General features: G+C 37.5%; 2 protein-coding genes across 5 annotated transcripts; both read left to right on the forward strand.

Annotated features, from left to right (window-relative positions):
• Window positions 1-35: 35 nt before the first annotated feature.
• LOC110835708 (ankyrin repeat and BTB/POZ domain-containing protein 1) lies at window positions 36-8,203 on the forward strand. 2 transcript variants are annotated; one of them, XM_022076211.2, is made up of 9 exons: window positions 37-348; window positions 554-616; window positions 744-944; window positions 1,884-2,043; window positions 2,233-2,395; window positions 3,059-3,279; window positions 3,717-3,875; window positions 4,798-4,998; window positions 5,872-8,203. In XM_022076211.2, exons 1-9 carry the CDS (start codon window positions 278-280, stop codon window positions 6,076-6,078), a joined length of 1,446 nt encoding a protein of 481 aa, XP_021931903.1. In that variant the 5' UTR covers window positions 37-277; the 3' UTR covers window positions 6,079-8,203. The 2 variants fall into 2 exon arrangements, with proteins under 2 accessions (XP_021931904.1, XP_021931903.1); XM_022076212.2 differs by lacking the exon at window positions 744-944 and having other exon boundaries at window positions 36-348.
• A 257-nt stretch (window positions 8,204-8,460) lies between these two features.
• On the forward strand, window positions 8,461-22,803 carry LOC110835707 (trehalase). Of its 3 annotated transcripts, XM_022076209.2 has the most exons (7): window positions 8,461-8,574; window positions 14,791-14,879; window positions 16,217-16,330; window positions 16,875-17,657; window positions 18,630-18,763; window positions 19,744-20,291; window positions 20,929-22,803. In XM_022076209.2, the coding sequence occupies exons 1-7, from the start codon at window positions 8,461-8,463 to the stop codon at window positions 21,160-21,162; spliced, it is 2,016 nt and encodes a 671-aa protein (XP_021931901.2). In that variant the 3' UTR covers window positions 21,163-22,803. The 3 variants fall into 3 exon arrangements, with proteins under 3 accessions (XP_021931901.2, XP_087211467.1, XP_087211468.1); XM_087355341.1 differs by lacking the exons at window positions 8,461-8,574; window positions 14,791-14,879 and adding an exon at window positions 14,961-16,095; XM_087355342.1 differs by lacking the exons at window positions 8,461-8,574; window positions 14,791-14,879; window positions 16,217-16,330 and adding an exon at window positions 16,337-16,764.
• Window positions 22,804-23,125: the final 322 nt, after the last annotated feature.

Below are 23,125 nucleotides of genomic sequence, written 5' to 3' on the forward strand. Positions count from 1 at the left end.
TTTGAGGTGCATGTTGTAAGGCGCGCCCCCCCCCCCCCCGAGCTCAAGGGCGTAGGAACCGTGGTGAACGACTTCAATAAGAAATTGTATACGATACCACATAAAACATGCAAAGTATGTGGCTTTGGTAGTCATGTAATATCCATGGTGTGTGTTCCACCACAGATGAATTGGCAGTAACTGCAACCCGGTAGAAACGAATTGAGCTGTGTGATTTGGTTTTGTGACGCAAATCGTGGGATGCGCAGGAACATAGGATATTGAATAAAATTATTTTATGTTTGGTGTTGCCATGGACTTGAATGACTTATTTTCAAGTTGTAAGAGAGGAGACTTGAGTAGAATAGAGTGGGTATTATTCTCCGTTTAATTCTTTGGTATTGTTTGATTTGATGATATTTTGATAAATACCCGTTTAAATTTCACCAAAACATTGTTTTGAATCAGAGATCATGTTTAACAAATGTTTAAGAATGTTGATATATTATGTTGACACTGGAATTTGCCTCTAATTTTTAGGTTATGTGCGTCAAGTCGTTCTTTATTTTTCTAGGTATCTTGTTGAACATAAGGAAGTAAACGTCAATGTCCGTGATAAATGGGATAGCACACCACTGTAAGTTTTTCTGTAGGTTAGAGACATATTTAGTTACATGCAGTTAGTATTTTAACTGCAGGCTTATGAGATTTTGTTGTTACATAATGTTGATAACTAACATTTACTATTGGTATGTAATTTTTAGGTATTATGCTTGCCTGTGTGGCCACACTGATATTGTACAGTATCTCTTGGCCAATGGTGCAAGGTGTGAGGCCAACACATTTGATGGTGAACGGTGTTTGTATGGAGCATTAACAGATCAAATAAGAAAAGTATTGTTGAATTATAAGATTGTCACAAGCCGTACAATGCGAAGGGATTTGTATGATGAATTTTTGAGACGGTAAGATAGAGGTTGTAGAAGAAATAGTAGTAGTGTTAATTCTTACTGAGGTTTATTACAGACTTTTCTTCGCTGTAATAGTGTATATTAATAGCCTTACTGCATTTATGTGGTTGAATTCATATTAGTACTGTGCATAGAAAGTTTACTTTTAATATTGTAAAGATTATTTTATGGGTTCCTTCCATGTTGTATTTACAAAGCAGGGTACATTTTTGCAAAACATGATTTAGGCATAAATCGGCACATTTATTCATGCCATGTTATCTTCTTATAAAAATAATAATTAAATGTTACTGTATTTGGAAATTATTTTCTTCAACTTTCAGAAAACATTGGTCTTTATTCTACAGTGTTTCCTTTCAGTAAGATTTCCAGAAAAGACACACTTGATTGGCAAATTATTCTAGTAGTTTCATGTGCACAGGCATACAGAATACTGACAAAGCAGAGCTTGCAGTAGTAAAGAAAAGATGGAAGAAAAAGAAAGTGGGAGACTGTATCTGCATAATGAGTTTGTTTGGTACATGTATAGAAAAATCATTGTATGGTAATGTCCAATTTAATATTCCTCCAAGAATTTTATTTGATGCTGCAGAGTAACTGCAGGTGATACACCATAATTAAATAACCATTTATATTTTAAAAATCACTCTCAGTTTATCATTCAAGTTCTCTGTGAAATTTCATGCTGTTCAGTTGATGAAGAAGATAAATTTATTTGTTTCTTTGTGATTTAAACACACTTTATAGCTCAGGCACAGTGTCAAATGTTGGGATAATTAATGGAAAGCCTCAGCAATGTCAACTGGTCTCTGGGTCAAGATTTGAACTTACAACTTCTCTGACATGAAGTAAAGGTTTTAGTCACTCTGCTGTGACATTCAGTAAGATGATAGATCATTGCTAAATTACTAAAGAATGAATGAACAATTTCAGACTTTTGGAGACTGGAGAGCTTAGTGATGTGACATTTGTGGTGAACGGCAGCACATTCCACGTTCACAGGTGTGTGTTAGCAGCAAGATGTATTTATTTCTGTGACAAATTTCAAACAAGATGGCAGGACAGACGCATCATCAACATAGAGAACAATCTGGTGAGACATGGCTGGAAGATGCTGTTTCTTGACGCTTGAAGTCAGGGATGCACATTTTTCTTGCAAACAGCTGCATTTGCAAAATCCCCCATGCATGCTATGTGCCCCACCCACCTTATCTTTCTTGATTTGATATTCTTAATAAAACTAAGTTCAGATATGTATGTTTAATGTAATATTTGGTAACAGGTGCATCCCAGTGCATTCAAGTCGCTAATGCAGTATATATACACTGCAAGACTAGAAACACACATAGATGGCGTGGATGACTGCATACGTTTGGCTGTACAGTGTCGGCTGTCTCTCCTGAAGGCGGAGCTGGAGGATATGGTGAAGAAGGTTAATTCATTTGGTAAGATACTGTTCATTTGTAAGCAGGTGATAACTGTGTTATATTGATTGATGTTTCGTGTTAATAACATTTCTGTTTGAACAACAGATGTTACTGCAAAAACAGGGCATTAAAATGTCACTGTGTAGTAAACCATGATCTACCAGTATTGCCAGTACTTCGTCATTATGGATGTGGCACGGTCTCAGTTTGCCTGATCACCTAACTATTTGACCACTGTTGGATGTAATCAGTATCAGTCTTGTGATAGTGTTGCACCAGAAGACACTTGTAGCTACACTGTGAGAATACAGATGCCATGAAGAGATTGTGTTACAGTTATTATGTATCCATATTTATAATTACTCCTAATGCTGTACTGTGGTGATTACCTCTTTGTGATAAGATTTGAAGCTTTCATGGTGATTGAATGAAATGAAGTCTTTCAGCAATCATCCATGCAAGTATGGAGTTACAATCCAGTAAATTTAGAGACTGTCTCTGTCTCAGTCATCAGGGTAGGTGATGCAGAAGGAAACAGATTACAAAACATTGAATTTTCTACACTTGTGTAGTGTAGAGTTTGGTCCTTTTCTGTCAGTTGGCACTAAAATTCTTCTGTAGTTTATGCAGCATCGTTAAATTACCTGCGAACCAAACAGATTTCTGTATTGGTTCAAACAGAGTGCACGAAACCTGGTACAAGTGTGAAGACGTTGACACTAGAGTCTGCAGAACTTGCTGCTAAACTGCAGCAGGACCTGGGTGTGCTTGGTGTGCAGGCTCTGCCACAGGAACTGCGCACATGGGTCACAGGTGTTGACCTTCCACTCATGCCCATTGTGCCTCTGTTCCTAGTAGACATCTGCTTCTGTGTATGTGGCTGCAAGTTCTACTGCCACAAGGTAACTGAAAGCACCATTCAAGTTGATGCAGGCAAAATTGTTTTTGTGTAAGTCATGGTTCTTACATAATAGCTAAACAGGGGTTGAAAGATGTACATTATTGGTATTATTGTTTATTTATTGCAGATATAAATCTGCTGTTGCAAAGTTAATCACACTGTAACTACTGTTCAGAGTCAAAAATATTTTTGTGTGTGAAATTTGAGGTTTTCGTGGCAATAAAAGTGACATTATTATTCTGGGTTGTAATGCCATGTAGACTTGTAGGTAGATTTCATCATTTTGGAGGATTATTCTACTTACATCGTCAGGAATGAAGATGGAGACAGTATGTTTGTTGACAATGTTGGTGTCTACATACAAGTCCACATGGAGTTACACCCAGAAGACCAACGTAGACAAGGTAAATGGTATTGTTTTCTGTTTTTTTCTCACAGGCTTTCTTTTGTGGAAGGAGTGAATATTTCAATGCTCTACTGCGGGACCACTTCAGTGAGACAACGGCTGATGATGGAAACCCAATGGTTACTATTAGAAATGTTCCAGTAGAAGCATTTGCTTCTGTTGTATACTATATTTACACCAATGCTGTGCAGGTACGTGACTTAGCTCAGGAGTATTCTCTTTCATTGAAAAGAAATTTAAGTAGACTCATGGACTTTGTCAAGGCAGTGGCTGCTTTCACAAGAATGCAGTACTAAACTGAGATCACGTTGGACTTACTGATGCTGGAATGGAATAGAACTGGAATAATACTGCAGCCTTCCCCCCCACAGAATCAGTCACTTGACTAGTCTATGCGTGTTTGTTACTTTGCTTAATCTTTAATGAAATAAGCACCATTGTATTGATATACAATCTTAAGCTTTTATGGCAACTAAGTACAATGAATTCTTCTCAGGCTATCAGCTATCCATATTGAGGACGAGGACAAAGATGGTTCTCAAAATGTTGGTGTCTTCAGCTTTCAACCACTTGACATGGCTGGTAGCCTGATAAGAATTCATTATAACATTGTAGTGACTACATATTTCCTCTGAGGTTCCATATGTCCATATGATTGCTGCCTTTAAACTTTTCTCATCATTGAAAACTTGACAAGCCTGTTCACCATATAAATGGCCGCTAAAGTTTTAGGTTGTCTTATACAAATGAAGAAAATGCTTGTGAGATGTGAGTATAGATGAAAGGGTGATGTTTAGACAGTTCTTAGAAGACTTTGCATCACAAGTGACTCAAGGTTGGATCAGTAATGATGATGATGTTCTGTGACTGCAGAAATTAACCCTTAGGTTTCATAACGGAGACAGCCCTGTAGCATACAGTGAGCCACTCGGTCTATGATTTTAATGTTCTGAATTGTGACACCGCGTGGACTTGCTGGTGGATATTAGCATTTTGGAGAAACATGAATATCTGCCTATGAGTGTACACAGTGTTGCAGCTCAGAAGAATGGCATTGTAAAATACTCACTGCCATGAGAAACTCATATTTGACAGAGTTAGTCCATTTTGCAGGCTCGGGAAGAATACATCCTGGATGTGCTATGTGCAGCAGACATGTACTTATTGCCTGGTCTCAAACGAGGCTGTGGAGTTGTGCTTGGAAGCTGTCTAAGTACAGAGAATGTAGTGAACAGACTGAAGACTGCACGGCTGTTCCAGCTGCCACAGCTTGAGGATCAGTGCACCCGGTTCATTAGTCTGCACATTGATAAGGTATGGTCATTTGGTCTCCCTACTTGCCTTTCTTCATATACTTTCATAAGCTTTAAATGGAATCCTGTATCGTCCATAAATATCACATGTTCACGTTAATTACTGTATAAATGTTGCTATTGTAATGTAGGTATCCATAAATTAGCAAATGATTTGAAGGGTATGTTTTTTATAACACATACAAAACACTTATGTGCTACAAAAGAGTCACACAACATTAAAGTTCTTCATATGTGGTCATGGAAGTTCATACATAAGTTTATTGTCAAGTTTTTCAGATCATCGTCTAGTTTATGGGCACCTAGTGTCCATTTTATGTTATCTGCAGATGAAAATCTTTTATGTGTAATTTTCAAGAAACATATCTTATTTGAAAGGACATGTTTTTAACAGAGAACATTTTGGTACTGCTGCTGTTAATGTTATTCCCATGCCAGAAGTTTTCATGGCAAACATTTTTATTTGCCCCCCCCCCCCCCCCCCCCCCACACACGCACACACACAAATGAATATATAGCATGGAACTATTTTGGTCCACCTGCATGTTTAATCTCTGAAGGTCCTGAACAACTTTTGTTGAAGTTTGGTATTGGTTCTCTGCTATTTTAGTTGAGGTCATAATGTTTAGAAAAACAAGACAGGTTGGGAACTGCTTCAGAATGAAATAATAACACATACTTCAGGAATTTATTGTGTTAGAAACTACAAGTTTTATAAAACACAGCAGCTGTTGACAGTCTCCAATAGCATATGTAACCAAACTTTTCTAATTTTTGTTCATAGTTACTCAGAAGATGAAAAAATTTTGAGTTCCTTAATACCGCAATGAAATATGCAGTCTTTTGTTAGTTATGATGGCATTTCGTTGTGCAGGTAGTGCATGATGAGGGATTACATGACCTGATAATACAAGATGCTACAGAAGTGAAAGGAAGACAAGAAACAGACAGCATTCCTGTTATAGATGACATCCGTTACCATATCAGGTCAGATGTTAAGGCAGTCAGCAAGCTGCAGGAGGCAAGTGAGAAGTTGCAGATGATCGACAGACTTCTAGAAGACCTTGGGCTGGATGCCTAGTGAAGTGTCTTTGGACAAACTTCTCATTGCAGTTTGGACAGGGGTACCAAGTTCTCCAGATGTTATATGGTTAATATAACTTTAAAACAATATCCTTTAGTGTTGTTTATTAGTAAAGTCCCTTCTACAAGTACCCTATATGTTTGGACACAAACATACGATCACCATTTTCATCATCATAATTATAATCGGTTATTGTGTATGTTTGTTAACTTGTTATTCTGGTTCCATATCAGAATTACTGCTGACATTGGCAGCACTAGAAGCTTTCATGGGTGGTGCATATAACTCTTACAGACAAGAAATTCCTGTATTTGTAAATATTTTTCCTAGTTAGCATGTTACTTGTCATTTCATAGAAACTGATGTGAATAGGGAAGGCAGGAGTGAGCATTTGGTAATATAAGCTGATAGTGATGCAGCAGAACGAATATCTGACATGTGCTTCTTCATAGACAGAGGTGAGAGCTGAAACAGGTGTTTACCACAGTTTTATGTTGACTTTCAATATTGTGATGCGCAAACAATAGCAAAAGATTTGCTATGTAGGATTCAAGTTTTTCAGAGCACTGTCAGTGTAGATGATATTCTGTTCAGTTGTTGCATCATGTAGCCACTGCTTCAGAGAACATCCTGCCTCTATCTTGAATTGTGATTTGAGGTGTGTTAGAAATTATATGCTTGATACCTGATTAGGAAACAGATTAGATTGATGATATCCAATCAGAGCAATGGGAAGGGGAGAGGACATAGAGCCATTTGCAGGTTAATAGGAAAGAGCCATTTTTGGGGCACCAGAGAAGAAGGTTGGGTCAGAAGAGAGAAAGAGAAAAATTGGCCCTTCCTTTCAGTTCCTTAAAAGGGCTGCTTTTTTATCTCCTCTGGCATTATCCTTCTCGTAACCCTATATAACCATCATCTTGAGCCCTGATGATGGAGGCACTATGTTTTTTCCAAAACATTGGCACACAGACAAAATACTGCATGGTAAAACAACCAAGAAGACCACCATCTATATGATTTGTAACTTTTTCTTTTAAGATACTCCTCAAAAATTTGCCACCATATTATAATTATGCATGAAGAAGGCTGTTTTCTGTGTGCTGTGTAGTCTGGTGTTACCAGATTCAGTGCTGTAAGAACCTTGAATCTCACATATTTATGCATGTTTAATTCTGCTACAAATTTTTCTAAATGCAACTACTGATAATACATCAGTATGTATAAGAAACTGCTCAGTAAATTCTGTGCAACTGATTTGTGATAAATTTGTTCTTAAATTTAATTTTTCAAAATTTTGAGTAGTCATTGGATTGCAGCAGATATGGTAATAATATTAAAAGCACTTATTTTGTGGCATGTGCCAAATAAACACTTTGTAATTTTCTTAGCGTAAGCTGATAGAATGTAGAGATAAGTCTGCAGGGAATACTTATTATTTGTGTGTACATTTCCTTCAGATCTACATATTTTACATCTTTATTATGCTCCCTCCTGCTTTACATTGCATTTTTTAAAACTGTATTTATTATCTTTAATAGACAAACATAAGCCTGTTTATGTGAACTGTTTAAATTAAAGAGTGGATTAATCACTAAGTTACAGACTTAGTTGCTTGTTGTGTAGTTGTTATTTATATGTGCTTAAAACAGTAAATTGGCTTAGATTAATAATCAGCAGATGGCTGAATGTTAAATTCCTAGCAGATTCAGGAATTTTTCTTCTCGCTGCCATGATTACACTTGCTCTGGTGCCAGCATAGACTCAAATCCAATTGGTACCAGATGGTCTTCTCCAGGAATAAAGCTACTGGAGCATTAAGCTTAATTTACATTTTTGTCTGTATTTTTTTTTGGGGGGGGGGGTGATTGTGTGTAGGTTTGAGTACTCTTTTAATGTGTTTATAAGGTAGAAAATAAAATTAGGTCCTGGAATTTATTGTTTGCTTCTTGTATATTATTTTTCTTTACCCTACACATGAGTGATGCTGATGTGTGGTTACATTTATTTTTGAGACATTTCTTCTATCTTACACACAATTTACATGCAGAATTGAATTTGTAAAATGAAAAAAGACAGAAATTCTTTTAATTTTATAACACAATAAACAATTCATTGGACATGATTCTTAGCCAGTTCTCTTCACAACCCCCCCCACCCCCCATTTCCATCCTAGTCTTTAAAGTGGTTGCCCACGAAAATTCAGTATGCATTTCTTGTCTTCCTGATCCAAGCTAAAGTCTGGCTTACTGTAACCTTGATCTTATATCCTAATAATGCTGTGTAATAAGTACTGATTATCTTGATTGTTTGTTTCTTTTAATGCCTTCTTTCAGTATGAGTTTACGTTATTGTGTACTAGTCTTGGTGTATGTGTTCCAGATGTTTTGTTTGATGTTGCCTGCTGCTGTGTTCTCATATGTACATAATCTCCTGAGGCTATCAGATGTATTGTTCAAAACAAACAAATGTTCCGGCATGAATATAGTGATGTGGGTGAGTAATCATGTATTTTTCTTACTTTATCAGTCAGTGCTATTATTGCCTTCTGTATGCTGCTCTTTTGTTGCATATTTGAGTTGTAGTCTTCTGGGTTATGACACCACATAGTCCTGTAGGGTATAAGTTCAACTCCAAAGGTGGAGGCAGTAAGTTGCTCAAGTTTGGTAACCACTCACAAAATTACACAGCGTGATAACCCCAGAAACAATAGTCCAAATTATTAGTGCCATAGAAACCTCAAATCTATGTAAACAGTATTGAGCAGTCAGTCAGCTATGAATTGTTTTGAACAACTAGTCTTCCAAGTTTTCTGACCAAAATTTGTATTGATCTCATTTATGTTGTCTACCCCACTCATCTCTACTGCAAAAGATGTTTAACAAATTTAATTTTGGTTTATATCGGTGTAGTATAGCCCCTGCATTACATGAAGATGAAATGAAACTTAACATCGTTCTCAAAAACAGCCTGTTATGCATGAAAGTAGTACATTCTATGATTTGAAACTTCTGTTTGAAAAATGTTAGGCAAAATAGAAAAACTGAATCTGGTTATGCAGTGTGTTGTAGAGTGCACTTAACTTTGCAGATCTGCAGTAAATTGACATCAGGGAAATATGTAGAGATGTAGAGAATGCATGTATTTTTAGTAGATGCTTTCTCAGTGAACCAGTGTGGAGCACAGTTTGTTACAAAGAAGGAGATAAATACATGTTTTCTGTAAGCAATGAAATGTACAAAGTACAGTTACTTTTATTACATCTGCTTTGTAACACAATTGGCTCTATTGCCCTGTTACAATGGGAAGGAAAGCATTAGTGCGTTATAGAGGGATTAACATTTGTGTGCTAACTTTATAGCCATGAGTGTGCCTGTAGCAAGCTCACAGTTAAAAAGATGTTAAGAGTCAGCTGGGTATTGGTTGTTGTATGAGACCGTGTCAACTACTGAGTTTACATGGCATCAAACTACCTGTAGCAGTGACTCCCAAATTCTATACCTCAGTAAATCATGGGTAGTCCATGCCATAGCTCAGGTGGCTAGACACTGGCTTCTCACCAAGGAGACTCAGGTTCATTCCCTGATGACTTAAAGTGAGATTTGTGGTCCTGGAACGGTTTTTCCTCCGGAATGAGAATGTAGCTCTCTAGCTTTACTCCTTTAGTCCTTATTTGCCCCCAGTCCCACACCCAACTAAAGACAGACAGAGTAATATTATATCTAATGAAGTTAGTATAGTGCTGTGTGAGAACAAAATGACAATTGAGGAGAAATGGGGATTTCTAAGTCTCAAACTTGGCAAAACGTTTGTGACCTGAGGTCACATTTATATCATGTTACTTAACAATAAGCAGTGGTATCAGCTGCCCTCAATGCTGCAGTACCACTGCTGGACTTAATGAGTTATCTCCTGCTGCACATTTTTATACAACTCTTTAGTTCTTGACTTGTATGTAGTTGTATTCAGAGCGACACATACAACACTGGCCTATTTCATTTTGGGATGGCTTCATAATCAATGGCATAAGTGGCGTGAGGTGTTGTGCAGGGTAGAAAGACAAAATAATAGCAAATGTAGTTGACAAAAAATTTACCAAGTGTCTTCACATGTTAATATAGACAGTCTCCAGTTCCGGATGAAATCTATGTTTCTGTTGATCTAATCACTTGAGCCAGCTGTTCACCATCCCTGGGTTACAAACTAATTTAGACATTGTCTTGCCCATCTATCTGAAGGAAATGGAAACCAGCAACATTTATCAGTGAAGTTAATTAGTTACGGATTCTTTCAAATTTTGTTTCAAAGTTAACGTGTTCATGGGTACAGTCAATCTTTTCACAGCTGTGTTTTGTTACAGAAAGTAAATATGTAATTTTGTCATCTCCATTTGCTTGTGAAGTGCATGGTTATTATTTTCTAACAATAAGTTTGATCATTTTGTATGAAAAATTTGATTGGATGTCATCTTGTAAGTATTCCTTTGTTGTGTAGTGCCACATCCGTCATCTCTAGTTCCCATGTCTGCTGAGTGTCATATGTCAGATGCCAAATACAATGTAGATGTCCTTGAGTTCATATTATTTGCCGTGTCATTCTGGGAGTTATGTGTTTGTTAGTAGTGGCTTTCTTGTTTTTTAAATAAATTGACTATTTAGCTTTGGAAACATTGGTAATGAAGTAATTAAATTCAAAGGAAACTAAGTTATTGCATGTTGCAGCCAAGTGATTGTCACCCTTGCTTCATATTTGGGAGGTCCCAGTTTCAAATTTCAGCCCAGAGACTGGCTATCCTGGCTGAGGATTTCATGGTTTTTCTCAGTACTTCCAGAAAATGCTGGGGTTGTACTTAAACTCAGGTCATGACTGTTTTGTTCCACATCTTTCCAATTTTTTACCTATTATTCACCCTGTCACTCAACATTATATAGTCTGTGATACTGACAGCATTGTTAAATAAACAACAAAGAAAGAAATTAAACAAAGGCAATTTGTGTTTTACACTTGGTTTCCTATCTGATTCACTAAACAGGCTGTTGACTCAGTAATGCTCTGGACTTGTGTTGAGGAGGTGCTAGGTTTGAATCTCAGTGGCACTACTGGATAGCGTGATTAAGGTCTTCCATTAGTTTTCTCCTCTCTGTAAACAAATTCTGAAACAGGTTATGACGACCTCATTTTTAATCCTTAGCTACTCACCACTTATGATTGTCTTCCCCTGTTCCTTGATGCTATGTAACCTCTGCATTTTAAATGTCATTAAATAACCTAAACATTGAGCATGTCTCATTTTGATATCAGTAGTATTTATTGAAACTGGTTTCAAGTGACATTTGTACAAAAGCTGTTGCGTGATAAGTTGTTTGAGCTTAAACTGCACACAGCAAAGACATAAAAGGCATGCATATATGCCTCCAAGCTTACTTGATGTGAGTTGTCTGGTCAGCATCATGCTCTGGTTGCTTTATCTGCATGGAAAGAGCTGGTACCCAGTTGGGCAGGAGGATGGGTGGGTGGGTCCGAGAACTGGTCTAGACACAGTGGTGTTGAATAAAGTTCTTTACCCTGCCAGGGATTGAAATCCAGTTTTCCAGCCTGTAACAACTTTACCAACTGAGCTGCTGCTTAAGTAAACCATAACTGTATGCTGCAGGGTCTTGAACATTGATAGTCATTCAGCCTCTTATGAAACCCGAAGGTTCATTATTGTGTTTGCAGGATCTCACCATTAGTCTCTGTCCTGAGCCATATGAATCCAACCATATCCTCAGGCAACATTTCTTTAAGATCTATTTTAATATTATCGTCCCATCTACACATGGATTTTCTATGTTATGTATTCAGTTTGGTATAAAAAAGCAACGTGTCTAACAATAGCCACATTTTAAAAGATTACTTTTTAACACTTCTCATCATGTGAAATTAATTTATATAACATCAACTGTTTACGTAATTCTGTTATATAAGTTCTTTCTTTTGTTTTTCTGTCCGATATGAGTGTAACTAGATATGTTGTGTCATTTCTTGAAGTATATAATACGAAAGCATAATTGGTAAGTCTTCACCTGGTCTGCATTGGTTGATGTCAGTAAAAAAAAGTAAAGCTGTCCCACTATATGCCATGTAGGCGCTTGGGGGGAGTGGAGGTATAGCTCCTACTCATACTTGACGTCCGCACTAGATGGGGGTAAGTGGTCAGCATCACGCCTCCCGGAAAAGGACCCCGGTACCGATTGGATAGGAGGCTGGGTGGGCCCCAGAGGCGGTCTGGATGCAGAGGCTAGAGGAAAAATCCTCTGTCCCCGTCGGAGATCGAACCCCGGTCGCCCAGTCCGTAGCCAGTCACTATAACAACTGAGCTACGCTGGCTCAGTTGAAATCAGTAGTACCAGTAAAATAATCATAACTTCAGATGTATAAAGTGTAGCCTGCATATAGAAATGCGTATAATATTCGTTTCTTATAATTATTACACTGAATTTTGAACTTTCTATTTATTATACTGATAAACATTTCAGATGAAATATTAAAATTTAGTTTTTATTGTGAAATGCCTGTTGTAATGGTAGTGTGTCCTTGACTTTGAATTTTCTCAATCTTTTGCAGATGAGACTTGAATACAGTAAAACAATAAGAATATGTCACTTAAATGTGTCGCATTGCATGAGCTGACTGTGCGCTGTTAAAGAATCTGCCTTGTCTATCTGTCTCTTTAAAGGAATGTGGTAACTATATGTACCAGCATATTTTATGTTAACATTCTTGGCATTTGTGCAACATATTGTGTGAGTTTTATTAGGTTGTTAGAATAGATGACGACTTTTAAGGCACACGTTGACTAGCCCATCCCAGTAATGGTAGTTGCTGTGTTTCTTTGAGGTACGAACTAAATTTTTTAATATTCTTGAATGATTGGCTGCTGTCTGGAAGCCGGTGATCTTGCTACTTCCTTTTTATATATAGAGGTATAACTATTTTCCGTAGCCACCTCTTCTCAAATGCTCTCGATATATGTCCTGAAGGTTGAGAGATCAAGCCTCGTGCCCATACAAAACAACAGGTACAATTAACGTTTTTGCATTTGAATCTATAGGCACTTTGATAAGACACGTTGCTGAATTACTCCAGCAGGCCATTGTGTCAGCATGTTCTCTGCTTATTCACCAGACACTGTATTGGTGTAAGCCCTGTGGCCTTTCCTTGTTCAAATGACCTGCTTTATGTGTTTCTAAAGATTTGTCACAATGATTCATTATCTGAGGTCCACATTGATCAGCCAATTAATGGATCAGGACAAACATTTAATCTACTTTAAACGCATGACATTTATGAGCGTAATGTTGTTACGGTAGTGGGTGGCCTCAGTCACACAGATGACAGAGAATATTAAACATTGTCATAAATACATTTATTCTGAAACAAGTGAGCGAGACAGTGTTGTACATTACGTAACAGGGAACCTCACGATGTGTTAGGATAGTGATGTCAAAGACGTTCCGATGGGCTGGGTATGTAGCTCGAATGTGGGAGGCTATAAATGCGCACAGAATATAATGGGGAAACCAATTAGAAAACTTTAAAGGCTGAAAAGGAGACGGATATTAAGGAAATAGATTGTAAGCGTGGAAGGTGGATTGTTCTGTCCCTGGATCATGTGTGCCGTTAGAAGTTGTGCTGCAGGAAAGTTAATGTCGCAGTGGGCTGACATTGCACACGGAGTAATAAGAAATGAAATAGCACGAAGTTGATGAATTCGTGATTCTTGGAATGAAAAACATTGAACACTTGAAGAGTGACAGTTGTGAGGGAATAAATCACTCTCACCTCAGAGCACGTGGTCCTGCCAGCGCCAGGATAAGCCACTTAACGACGTCAGAAGTTCCTGTCGAGGTCGATTTTATTATGCGATCATACGTCATAACTCAGGCACATTTCTGTCTGTTTGTTACATCTTGCTGTGTGATAGCTCTGCCGTCGTAAACAGCTCACGAGGTGCATGTACTTAAAGAGGTTGCGCTTTCTCGTCAAACAGAGCGATCGGAAATTAAACACACTACAAGTTCTTGCATTTCCAGTGAAACTTTCTGGAGGGGCATGCTCAGTATTGTAGGAAGGAGCCACCCCAACCCCCTTGCCCTTGGGCCGTGTGGCCTACATTTGACATCGCCGTCTTCGAAGGGGTGCCAGGACCACGTCCTGGCACTTAAAATACACTGGGGCTCTGCCCTGTACATCCCCTGCACGACTGCAGCCCTGCGGGGATGCTCTTTAGATTAGGCCACGACCACTTTCTTCCATATTTCGAATCATCCTGCCGCTCGACGTTATGTAGTCCGAACTACTGACGGTCTTGATGAATTCAGTCCGTACCGCGAAGAAAACACTACACCTCACCATTACGAAAATCAGCTGGTTAACCCTTTGAAGCCGAAGCTCGTCTTCATAATATTTACGAATCCAGACCGTACCGCGAAGAAAACACTTCACTTAACCATTAGAAGTCGAATCAGGCGGTACCACATAAGATTTAACAAAAGAACATCCCGGTCAAAGCCTTAAATTAACCACGGAGGCTATTAGGAATTTAGTTTAATGGGAGTTAAAAAGGTTTTCCGACAATGTTTTGATGTGTTCAACGTTTTCTTGTGAGGGCAACTGTAGTAGGCCAAAGCTTTTTCGCCGACTTTGTAATCGGATCGACTTTTATTCCAGGAGTTCCCAATTCGATTCTTAGTTGAGGTGCCCAGTCTTATTAAGGCGTTACATGGGTTTCCTGTGACCCTACGGGACTCAGTTGTAAGGTATGTGACTTGTATTTCAACAGTACTTAGTTCAAGTCCCGACCGATGACATCAGTTGCCCTGAGGGGTCTTTAATGTTCATATTTTTCAGTCCTCCAAGGCGACTGCCACTGTGGATAAAAGCTTATGAGGTGAGGCACGTCACGGGTATTTTATGTGTTCGTGAAGAAACGTGGCTTTTTATCTCCAGCCTTGAATGAAATAGCACATCAGGTGAGCTAGTCTCTGCATGATGGTTTCAAGTCCATGACAGATATAGGCTGCATGATTTCGTTTGTTATTTGACTGCCATCATCTCCTGCAATGATAATACACCATACGAAGAAAATTGCTCAGCGTAACTGCTACAAATGTTGTCTGAAATATTTGTCGATCTCGACATTTCTGTGCAGATTCTGGCCTTTGTGTAAGGTGATAATTCACAATGCATAATTATGGACTAAAGTGCAGCCGATAGCGAAATTTTAATAAGAATTCATAATGCCTAATATTATCGGACACGTTTCTCGTTGGCATTCGAAGTTGCGCCTCGAACAGTGAACGAAGTTTTGTAGGAAAACGATGGTAGAAGGAAAAATATAGCTCGCATTTCCCTACCGAATCAATTTCCCTGTCAAAAATCGCTGTTATGTCGTGTACTAGAATGAAATTTCCTTTCAGATAGGATGATCGGGTAAGAAACGAATTATATGAAACTCCTGTTTCCACGGTTCAGATGCCTAAAGATTGGCAGAAAATACTGACCCCGGTTTCAAATAATTGAAGAAAATGTGAGGAAGGAAAATAGATTAATGTTAAAAACAATTTGCTAACTACAGTTCGTCATCCGCTGAAAGACTCCAAAAATTCCTGCCAGGTTCCGTTTCCGTAAAAATTCCGCCGTGAATTTTACATCTTGCTGATATGTTAGCCGTACTCGTAAATTTTTATCCATTTAATTTTATTGAATTAAGAAATTACCCTCAGTTTTTAACCAGAGTATAAGTTGCTGAAACAATGTTCAGTCATTTCCGTGCAACAATGGGGGAAATTACATGTTTTGCTCTGGCGCTTGACAGGGGGTTTGGTCACGCCGTCATCAGAACCCCAGCTCTTCAGTGGCCTTCCCCATACCTTGTTCTCCCGCGAATCGCACAGCAGATACAAGACGGTCGCTGAAGCTGAAGCCAGCGCCTTCAGTTATTCTGCTTATTGTGCGGCTGAAGGTGACGATGGGGTAAACTTGCTTGTGTTTCAGTGTTTCTGGCTTCCCGTCACGGTCCTTGCAATGAACTGCCAGTATCTAGGCGGACCGCATAGCGAAAACACGCGTTTTTACTACGTGATTTATTTTTCAGTGGCGGATCGTTGGGGTGCTGGAGTTGTGCGTGCAGTATGAGCGCGGTGTGTCTGGTGTGCGGTCTGCTGCTGGCTCTGGTGTGTGTGAGTTGTCTGCCTCCACCGTGTGACAGGTTAGTGGAACGCTGGTTGGTTGTCGGGCTGAAAGCCGACTTAACTGCGCTGGTTGTTCACGAATGTCAGCACACTAAACATATCACATCTAAACTTCACATGAGCAGGAAGGAGTACTCCAGTTCAGAGTGCACACAGTTTTCAAAAGTGTTACATATCTTAGTGGCCTTGGCCTTGGTTTTTATTTTATTACACTTACCAATCTGCGGTAGCAAAGCTAATAGCACCACGGGCTCCGCACTTAATAGAGCCAGAAATAGCGGTGTTGTTCTTTAGGGTTATGATGCCGTTTACTCCCACGAGTACATGACACATTTTCAGAGGAAAGGAAAGTGAATAAGGCTCAGTAAGTATACTGTCAGCAAATAGCTTGAATTCCTTGTGTGTGATTTCACCATCATAACTCAGCACGTGGAGTATTTATTGTATACAAGTAAGTACAGGTACCAGCGCCAAATGGAAACGTGTACAAAAAAAAAGTTCGTCCCCTGGACCTGTGTTGTAAGCAGGTTTTGCTGTATTTATTTTGTGTTTTTGTTTTAGTGATATCTACTGCTATGGAGACCTGCTACATGTTGTACAGATGTCAAATATATTCCCTGACTCTAAAACATTTGTGGACATGAAAATGAAGTATTCTAAGAATGAGACATGGCAGAGTTTTAGAGAACTGATGAGCAGAACTGATAATAACCCAAACAGAACAGACATTTGGAAATTTGTGAATGAAACTTTTGATCCACCAGGCAGTGAATTTGAAGACTGGGATCCTGTAGATTGGACTAATCATCCCAAGTTTTTAGATAAGATCAAAGATCCTGATTTGCAGGAGTGGGCAAGACATCTCCATCACTTTTGGAAAAAACTCGGTAGAAAGATGAAAGACGAAGTGCGTGATAATGAAGAACTGTACTCCATCATCTATGTCCAGCACCCTGTGATCGTACCAGGGGGGCGTTTTCGGGAGCTCTACTACTGGGACTCGTATTGGATAGTTCGGGGTCTGCTGCTCTCTGAAATGTACGGTACCGTTAGGGGAATGCTAGAAAATTTCCTTGGCATGGTCAAGAAGTATGGCTTCATTCCAAATGGCGGGCGTATCTATTACTTGAGACGATCCCAACCACCTCTGCTGATACCAATGGTGAAGAGCTATCTGGATGCAACAAAAGACATTGGATTTCTGAGCAAAAACATTGGCAGCATGGAAGAGGAATTTCAGTACTGGATGAAAAATCATTCAGTGACAGTTGCTAAGGATGGAAAAAGTTACAGTCTGGCTCGTTACTCTGCTCCATCATCTGGACCTCGGCCAGAGTCATACAGGTAGGTACAAGAGCTTAGTAAGGGCTGATTGAACAGAGTAACTCTCCTGGAATATGAGGGTGCTGCCTGCTTGCTGTTCCCACTGAAGATGGAAAATGACTGTTCTGTTTTAACTAGGTACAAAATCTATATCCTATAGGGACAGTTTCTGAGAAGCAAATTATGATGTGTAGATTGAAGACAATTTTTAGATTGTATTAAATATTTATGGGTTTGAGCCCATGAGCTAAAAATACATACTTTTCCCTCACAAAGAAGTATAAGATTTCACAAAAGTCTTTCTCTCTCTTTAAGATATGATAATATGAGTTATCATAAAGCAATCATACTGTAAACATTGGATTCAAAAAGAGGGACTCACTTTTATTTCCTGCATCAAAATCTCTTTAGTTTATTCCTAAAAACCTAGAAGCACAAGAGGCATTCTTTTGATGATTAAGAGTGGTGAACTGACAAGGATTTGGAAGGAAACATATATTAAACTGTTATCATGCAGTTTTCCCAGAGAGGTCTAAGACCAATAGGACTACATTAGAATATTTAGTCTCGGTAGAAAACTTTCATGCAGTTATGTAGCTGGTTTTAAATTCTGAAATTGTCCAAATGGAGAATTTGGCTTCATGTGAGTACTATTAGAAATAAAAGCCCTTTAGTTGTACAATTTTAATAAAATGCCAGATGAGTCTAAAATAAAATGGCAAATATTGTGATAATCTATTTCCATAATGTTTAAGCTTAAGGGTCATGCATTTGTAGAACTCCACATCACATGAATTTGTTTGACATATTTAAAATAAGCAAACATGTCAGTTTGTTTACTTTTTGATTAGGTAATGTTGAGAAAATATTCTTGACATAAAGTAATTCTAAATATTTTAAGAAGATGTGGCTTTCAGAATGTTGACTGTATATTATCAGTTGGTAACAATGCAATGAAACTTTGAAAAATTAGATTTACATATGTATCTACAGGGAGGATTATGAAAATACTCGGGTGCTCATAACGGAAGCTGAAAGACAAGATCGCTACACACAGCTGAAGACAGCTGCAGAGTCAGGCTGGGACTTCTCCACACGTTGGTACATCACAAATTCTACAGACAGAGGTAAGCATGTGTTCAACAATTTTCAAATTACATTTTTTACTTCCAGCAGAATTTTAAACACTGCAGGTGACAGACAAGATTGACTGTTCAGCTTTGAAATACTGGGTAAGGACATTTTCCATCTCTCTGACATAGACATCTTTCTGAGGTAGAGATTGATGGACAGATTTAGAAATGTCTAGTAATGCTCCCTGTAATTTATTAAGGTGACAGGATGATGAATGAACATTACTTATAAAGGATTATGGTTTTTGTTCAAAGGCAAAACATCATGAATCCTGTGTTTTATAAATATTGATGAGTGCTATTTTCCTCTGTAAATTGAGGAGGCATGAGATTTGTCTGCAAGAAACAAGATGTTTTTATAGATGATACTATGTATGAATTGTTTCATGAACTGTTATGTTTGATGATGGCTGTCTTCTGGGTTGTATTTGTTATAATATCCATGTATTATACAAATGTAAAATCAGTAATATCCTATTTCAGCTTTATGTGAAGTATAGGTTATGTTGGTACAATATGAACAAAAATTAAATTTGTCAGAATACTAATTTTTATCAATATGTATTGTGTACTTACAGTGATAAAACATATGTTAATCTCACAGTCTTTATGCAAAGAAAGCCTTGTGATTATAATTAAATAAATTAAGATAGAAATCAACATCAGAACTGACAGTTAAATCTTACACACCTCTGCAAACAATTTATGCTAAATTTTACACTCTCACACTATAATTAGCAGTTATATTGTTATATTATTTATTAATTAATTATCTGAAGAAAATTTACAAATAAAATTAATTTTAAAATTCAAGACTTTCATCAGGAGAATAGAGCCCACTATGATAATGTAGGCATTCTATTGAACAACTGTGGTGGCGCATGTTCTAATGGCTCTAATGTTGACATTAAGATGCCATTACATTTGTAAGCATATATAAAGAGTTGATGGTGTTATGTATTCACATGTTTCAGGGGACCTGAGTAACACCATGACACAGCACATTGTCCCTGTAGAGCTGAATGCCATACTCTACTGGAATGCCCTTCTCCTGTCAGAGTTTTTTGATGCCCTAGACATGCCCAACAAGACAGTTGAATACAGACACTTGGCAGACTCGTGGCTGGAGGCAGTGGACAATGTTCTTTGGCATGATGAAATGGGGATATGGTTGGATTATGACCTAATCAATGGAATAAAGCGGAATTACTTCTACCCAACAAACCTGGCCCCTCTGTGGACTGGCTGCTTCAAGAGAAAGAAGTTACAGGTTGGCAAAATTATGAAGTACCTAGAGCGGTCACAGATCATGATGTTCTTGGGGGGAATTCCCACTTCATTAGAGCACTCTGGTGAGCAGTGGGACTATCCCAATGCTTGGCCACCACTCCAGTATATTGTGATCATGGCTCTGGAAGCTACTGAAGACATCTGGGCACAGAATCTTGCCGTAGAAGTTGCAAGGCGGTGGGTTCGCTCCAACTTTAAGGCCTTCAATGAATCACATGTTATGTATGAAAAGGTATGTATTTTCTTCTGTGTGTTCTTTTCTTGGATAATTTTGTAACAAAGCAAGCAGACTTATCAGATATATAATGCAGTATTTTTATTTTATTTCTTCACAGTAGTTGTTAAATACTTTATGCTGTTATTACATTATTCAGTAAATGGACATCAGACTGTTAATTTTATGTGAAATGTGAATGATATGTTAAAACATTTCATATGCAGGCCAAGTTGTAAAATACTGTAATATATTAGCTGTTGATAAAGTATTTTGCATTTGACAGATATCAGAGAAAAATGGAAGTGTAATGGGTAAGTAGATAAGTTATTTGTAGGTTTAAGAAAGCTTTTGATTCAATTAGGAGAGAAGAAGTGTAAAATGTTTTAACGATTCAAAATATCCAAGATACTTGTAACATTATTTAAAATGTATATGCATAAGGTGCCTAATTGGGTTTACATATTTATGATTTGCTTTTCCAGTTTGTGTTAGGTTCAAATAAGGCTCTGAATTTGTGGATAAAGTGTATTGATAATGTTTACGTAAATTTTAACTTAATTAGCATATCAAACTGTCACTTCTGAATGTATATCAGTATTTTGGAAGTACAGCTGATGTGGCAATCACCTGAGGGGATTTTATCACATTATAGTACGACGCAACATTTCCTGGTGGACATGGCAGTGGTGGGGAATATGAGAACCAGATTGGGTTTGGCTGGACAAATGGAGTGATACTGGAACTACTGGGCAAGTACAATGAGCTGACAGTGGCAGATAGCTTCTTTTCAAGTGACTCAAGGCTGCATCATAAGTCTGGATCATCTTCACTTTTGGTGCATGTAATGACACTCATTGTCATTTCTGCTGCAGTATTTTTGCTGTGAGGTAGTTACACATATGACCACTTAGAAATTTAAAATTAGAGCAAGGTCTTATAGTCTTTCGAAGAAGTTGTCCTATTATTATTTGCATGTGCTGCTTCATCAGCATGTCAGCACGTACGCATAAGTCCTTCTGTGCATGATATCTGTTCCTCAGCTTACCAAGTTGTGACAAATTATTTGTGTTTCAGTTATATCTTTATAGTGTATCAGGCTGTACAGATATCTCTGTTGTGAGGCTGACTAGCATAACTTTTCCTGGATTGGGAACATTATTATCATGTATGAACAGTTAATGAAAGTAATATGTGGACATCACATCAGCACTATTACATTTCTGCAGCATTTATAAATATTTTCATGAAACTCTTCGGCTATGAAGTTGTCGAACACGTTTTCCTGGAAGGGAGAAGGGCAAACAACTACATAAACCATCTCTCATATTGATACTTTGCTCGGTTAAGATAAAGCTGTTAATAGAACTCACAATTTCTTGGCATTAGTGACTGTCTATTTTTAATCAGTGCATGTGATTTTGCACTTTTTAAAAGACTGGAATATGATGTTAAATAAGAACAGGAGCAGTTAGATAACATCAAGAGCAACAATAATAATATCTATAGTAGCAATATAAAAATAACAATAGTTTTAGTTGTTGCTTTTGTTGTTGGTGGTGTTATTATTATTTGCATTTTTTATCTCAAAGTGAAATTAAACGAATGTGCAGAATAAAAATACATGTTTAGATAAGATGTGCACAGTTACGCAAGGTGTGCAAACCTCTACTTTAAGGATAAGTAAAGTGATTTGTTTGTTCCAGTAGACAGCTCACTGTCTAGAGAAACCCAATTACCTCAAAACTGAGACATGTGAACATGTTCAGAGTCACAATGTGTATAACATATATGTATTATGATTTTTAAAATTGTGTATGTTTTAAATTATTATTTTAAGTTATTTAAATTAACTTTTGAACATTGTATCACTTATTTTTAGACTTTTTCCCCTATGCAATATATATATTTAATGGTGACCACTCATAGATTCATGATTCTGATCAATCTAATCCACATTATCTAACCCTGTTACCCTAAGATCCATTATCTTCCCATTTATGACTAGGTCTTATAAGGAAATGAGTTTCAAAAATGTGTTCTTGGAAGTATAGTTTGTAATCTGAGTAGCTGTAATGCTGTTATTTATGTGTGAAGTGACTTGGTCATCAGTCTCAAGAACTGATGATAACAACAGTCTTTTCAGATATTAGAAATACACTAAGCATATAACATTTTTATTTATGAGATTTGAGGTTGGTCTTGTGGGTTGTAACACCATGAGGGCTTGTATGTAGGTATTAAAATTTCAATGGAATGCGCTGCCTCTGAAACATTGTTTCTCGCTTGCAAGTCCACATGGCATCACAATCTGGAAGATCAACATTAGCATATGGTGATTATATCCCCCCTCTCCCAAAAATAATAAAAATCGTGCATAAATTTAACACTATGAAGTACAATTCCCATTCGCTGTTAACTACCATTCTGCTACTGTTGTATTGCAGGTGATAAACATTGTTAAAATTGTGAGGTTAAGATTTTCTTATTTTCTTTTAAGGAATTAAATAAATTGTATATTGCTTTTTGATTTTCTGATACTGAATGTGATTTGTAGAGTATTGCCTCTCAAACTTTTGATCCTGCAGCTTCCCAAACATTACAAAATATGAAGGCTTCCAAACACAATAACAAAAATTTTAGTTAGGAATTTATAACAAAAAGTATTTATTTATTATATGCATATATATTTGTTTACTGAATACTAATAAGACAAAATTATTTTACTTGCTTTAATTCAATTTGCATCTGAACATTCTGTTGCAGCATGATATATAGGGAACTTCTGTATTGGTTTTCCCCATTAAATTTTTATACGAGTTTGTTTAATTTTTTGATCAGTAATTTAATGA

Source organism: Zootermopsis nevadensis, unplaced genomic scaffold (genome assembly GCF_977971745.1).
Source record: "Zootermopsis nevadensis isolate Lab colony 2312 unplaced genomic scaffold, Znev_1.0 Znev_ptg000024l, whole genome shotgun sequence".
NCBI lineage: Eukaryota > Metazoa > Arthropoda > Insecta > Blattodea > Termopsidae > Zootermopsis > Zootermopsis nevadensis.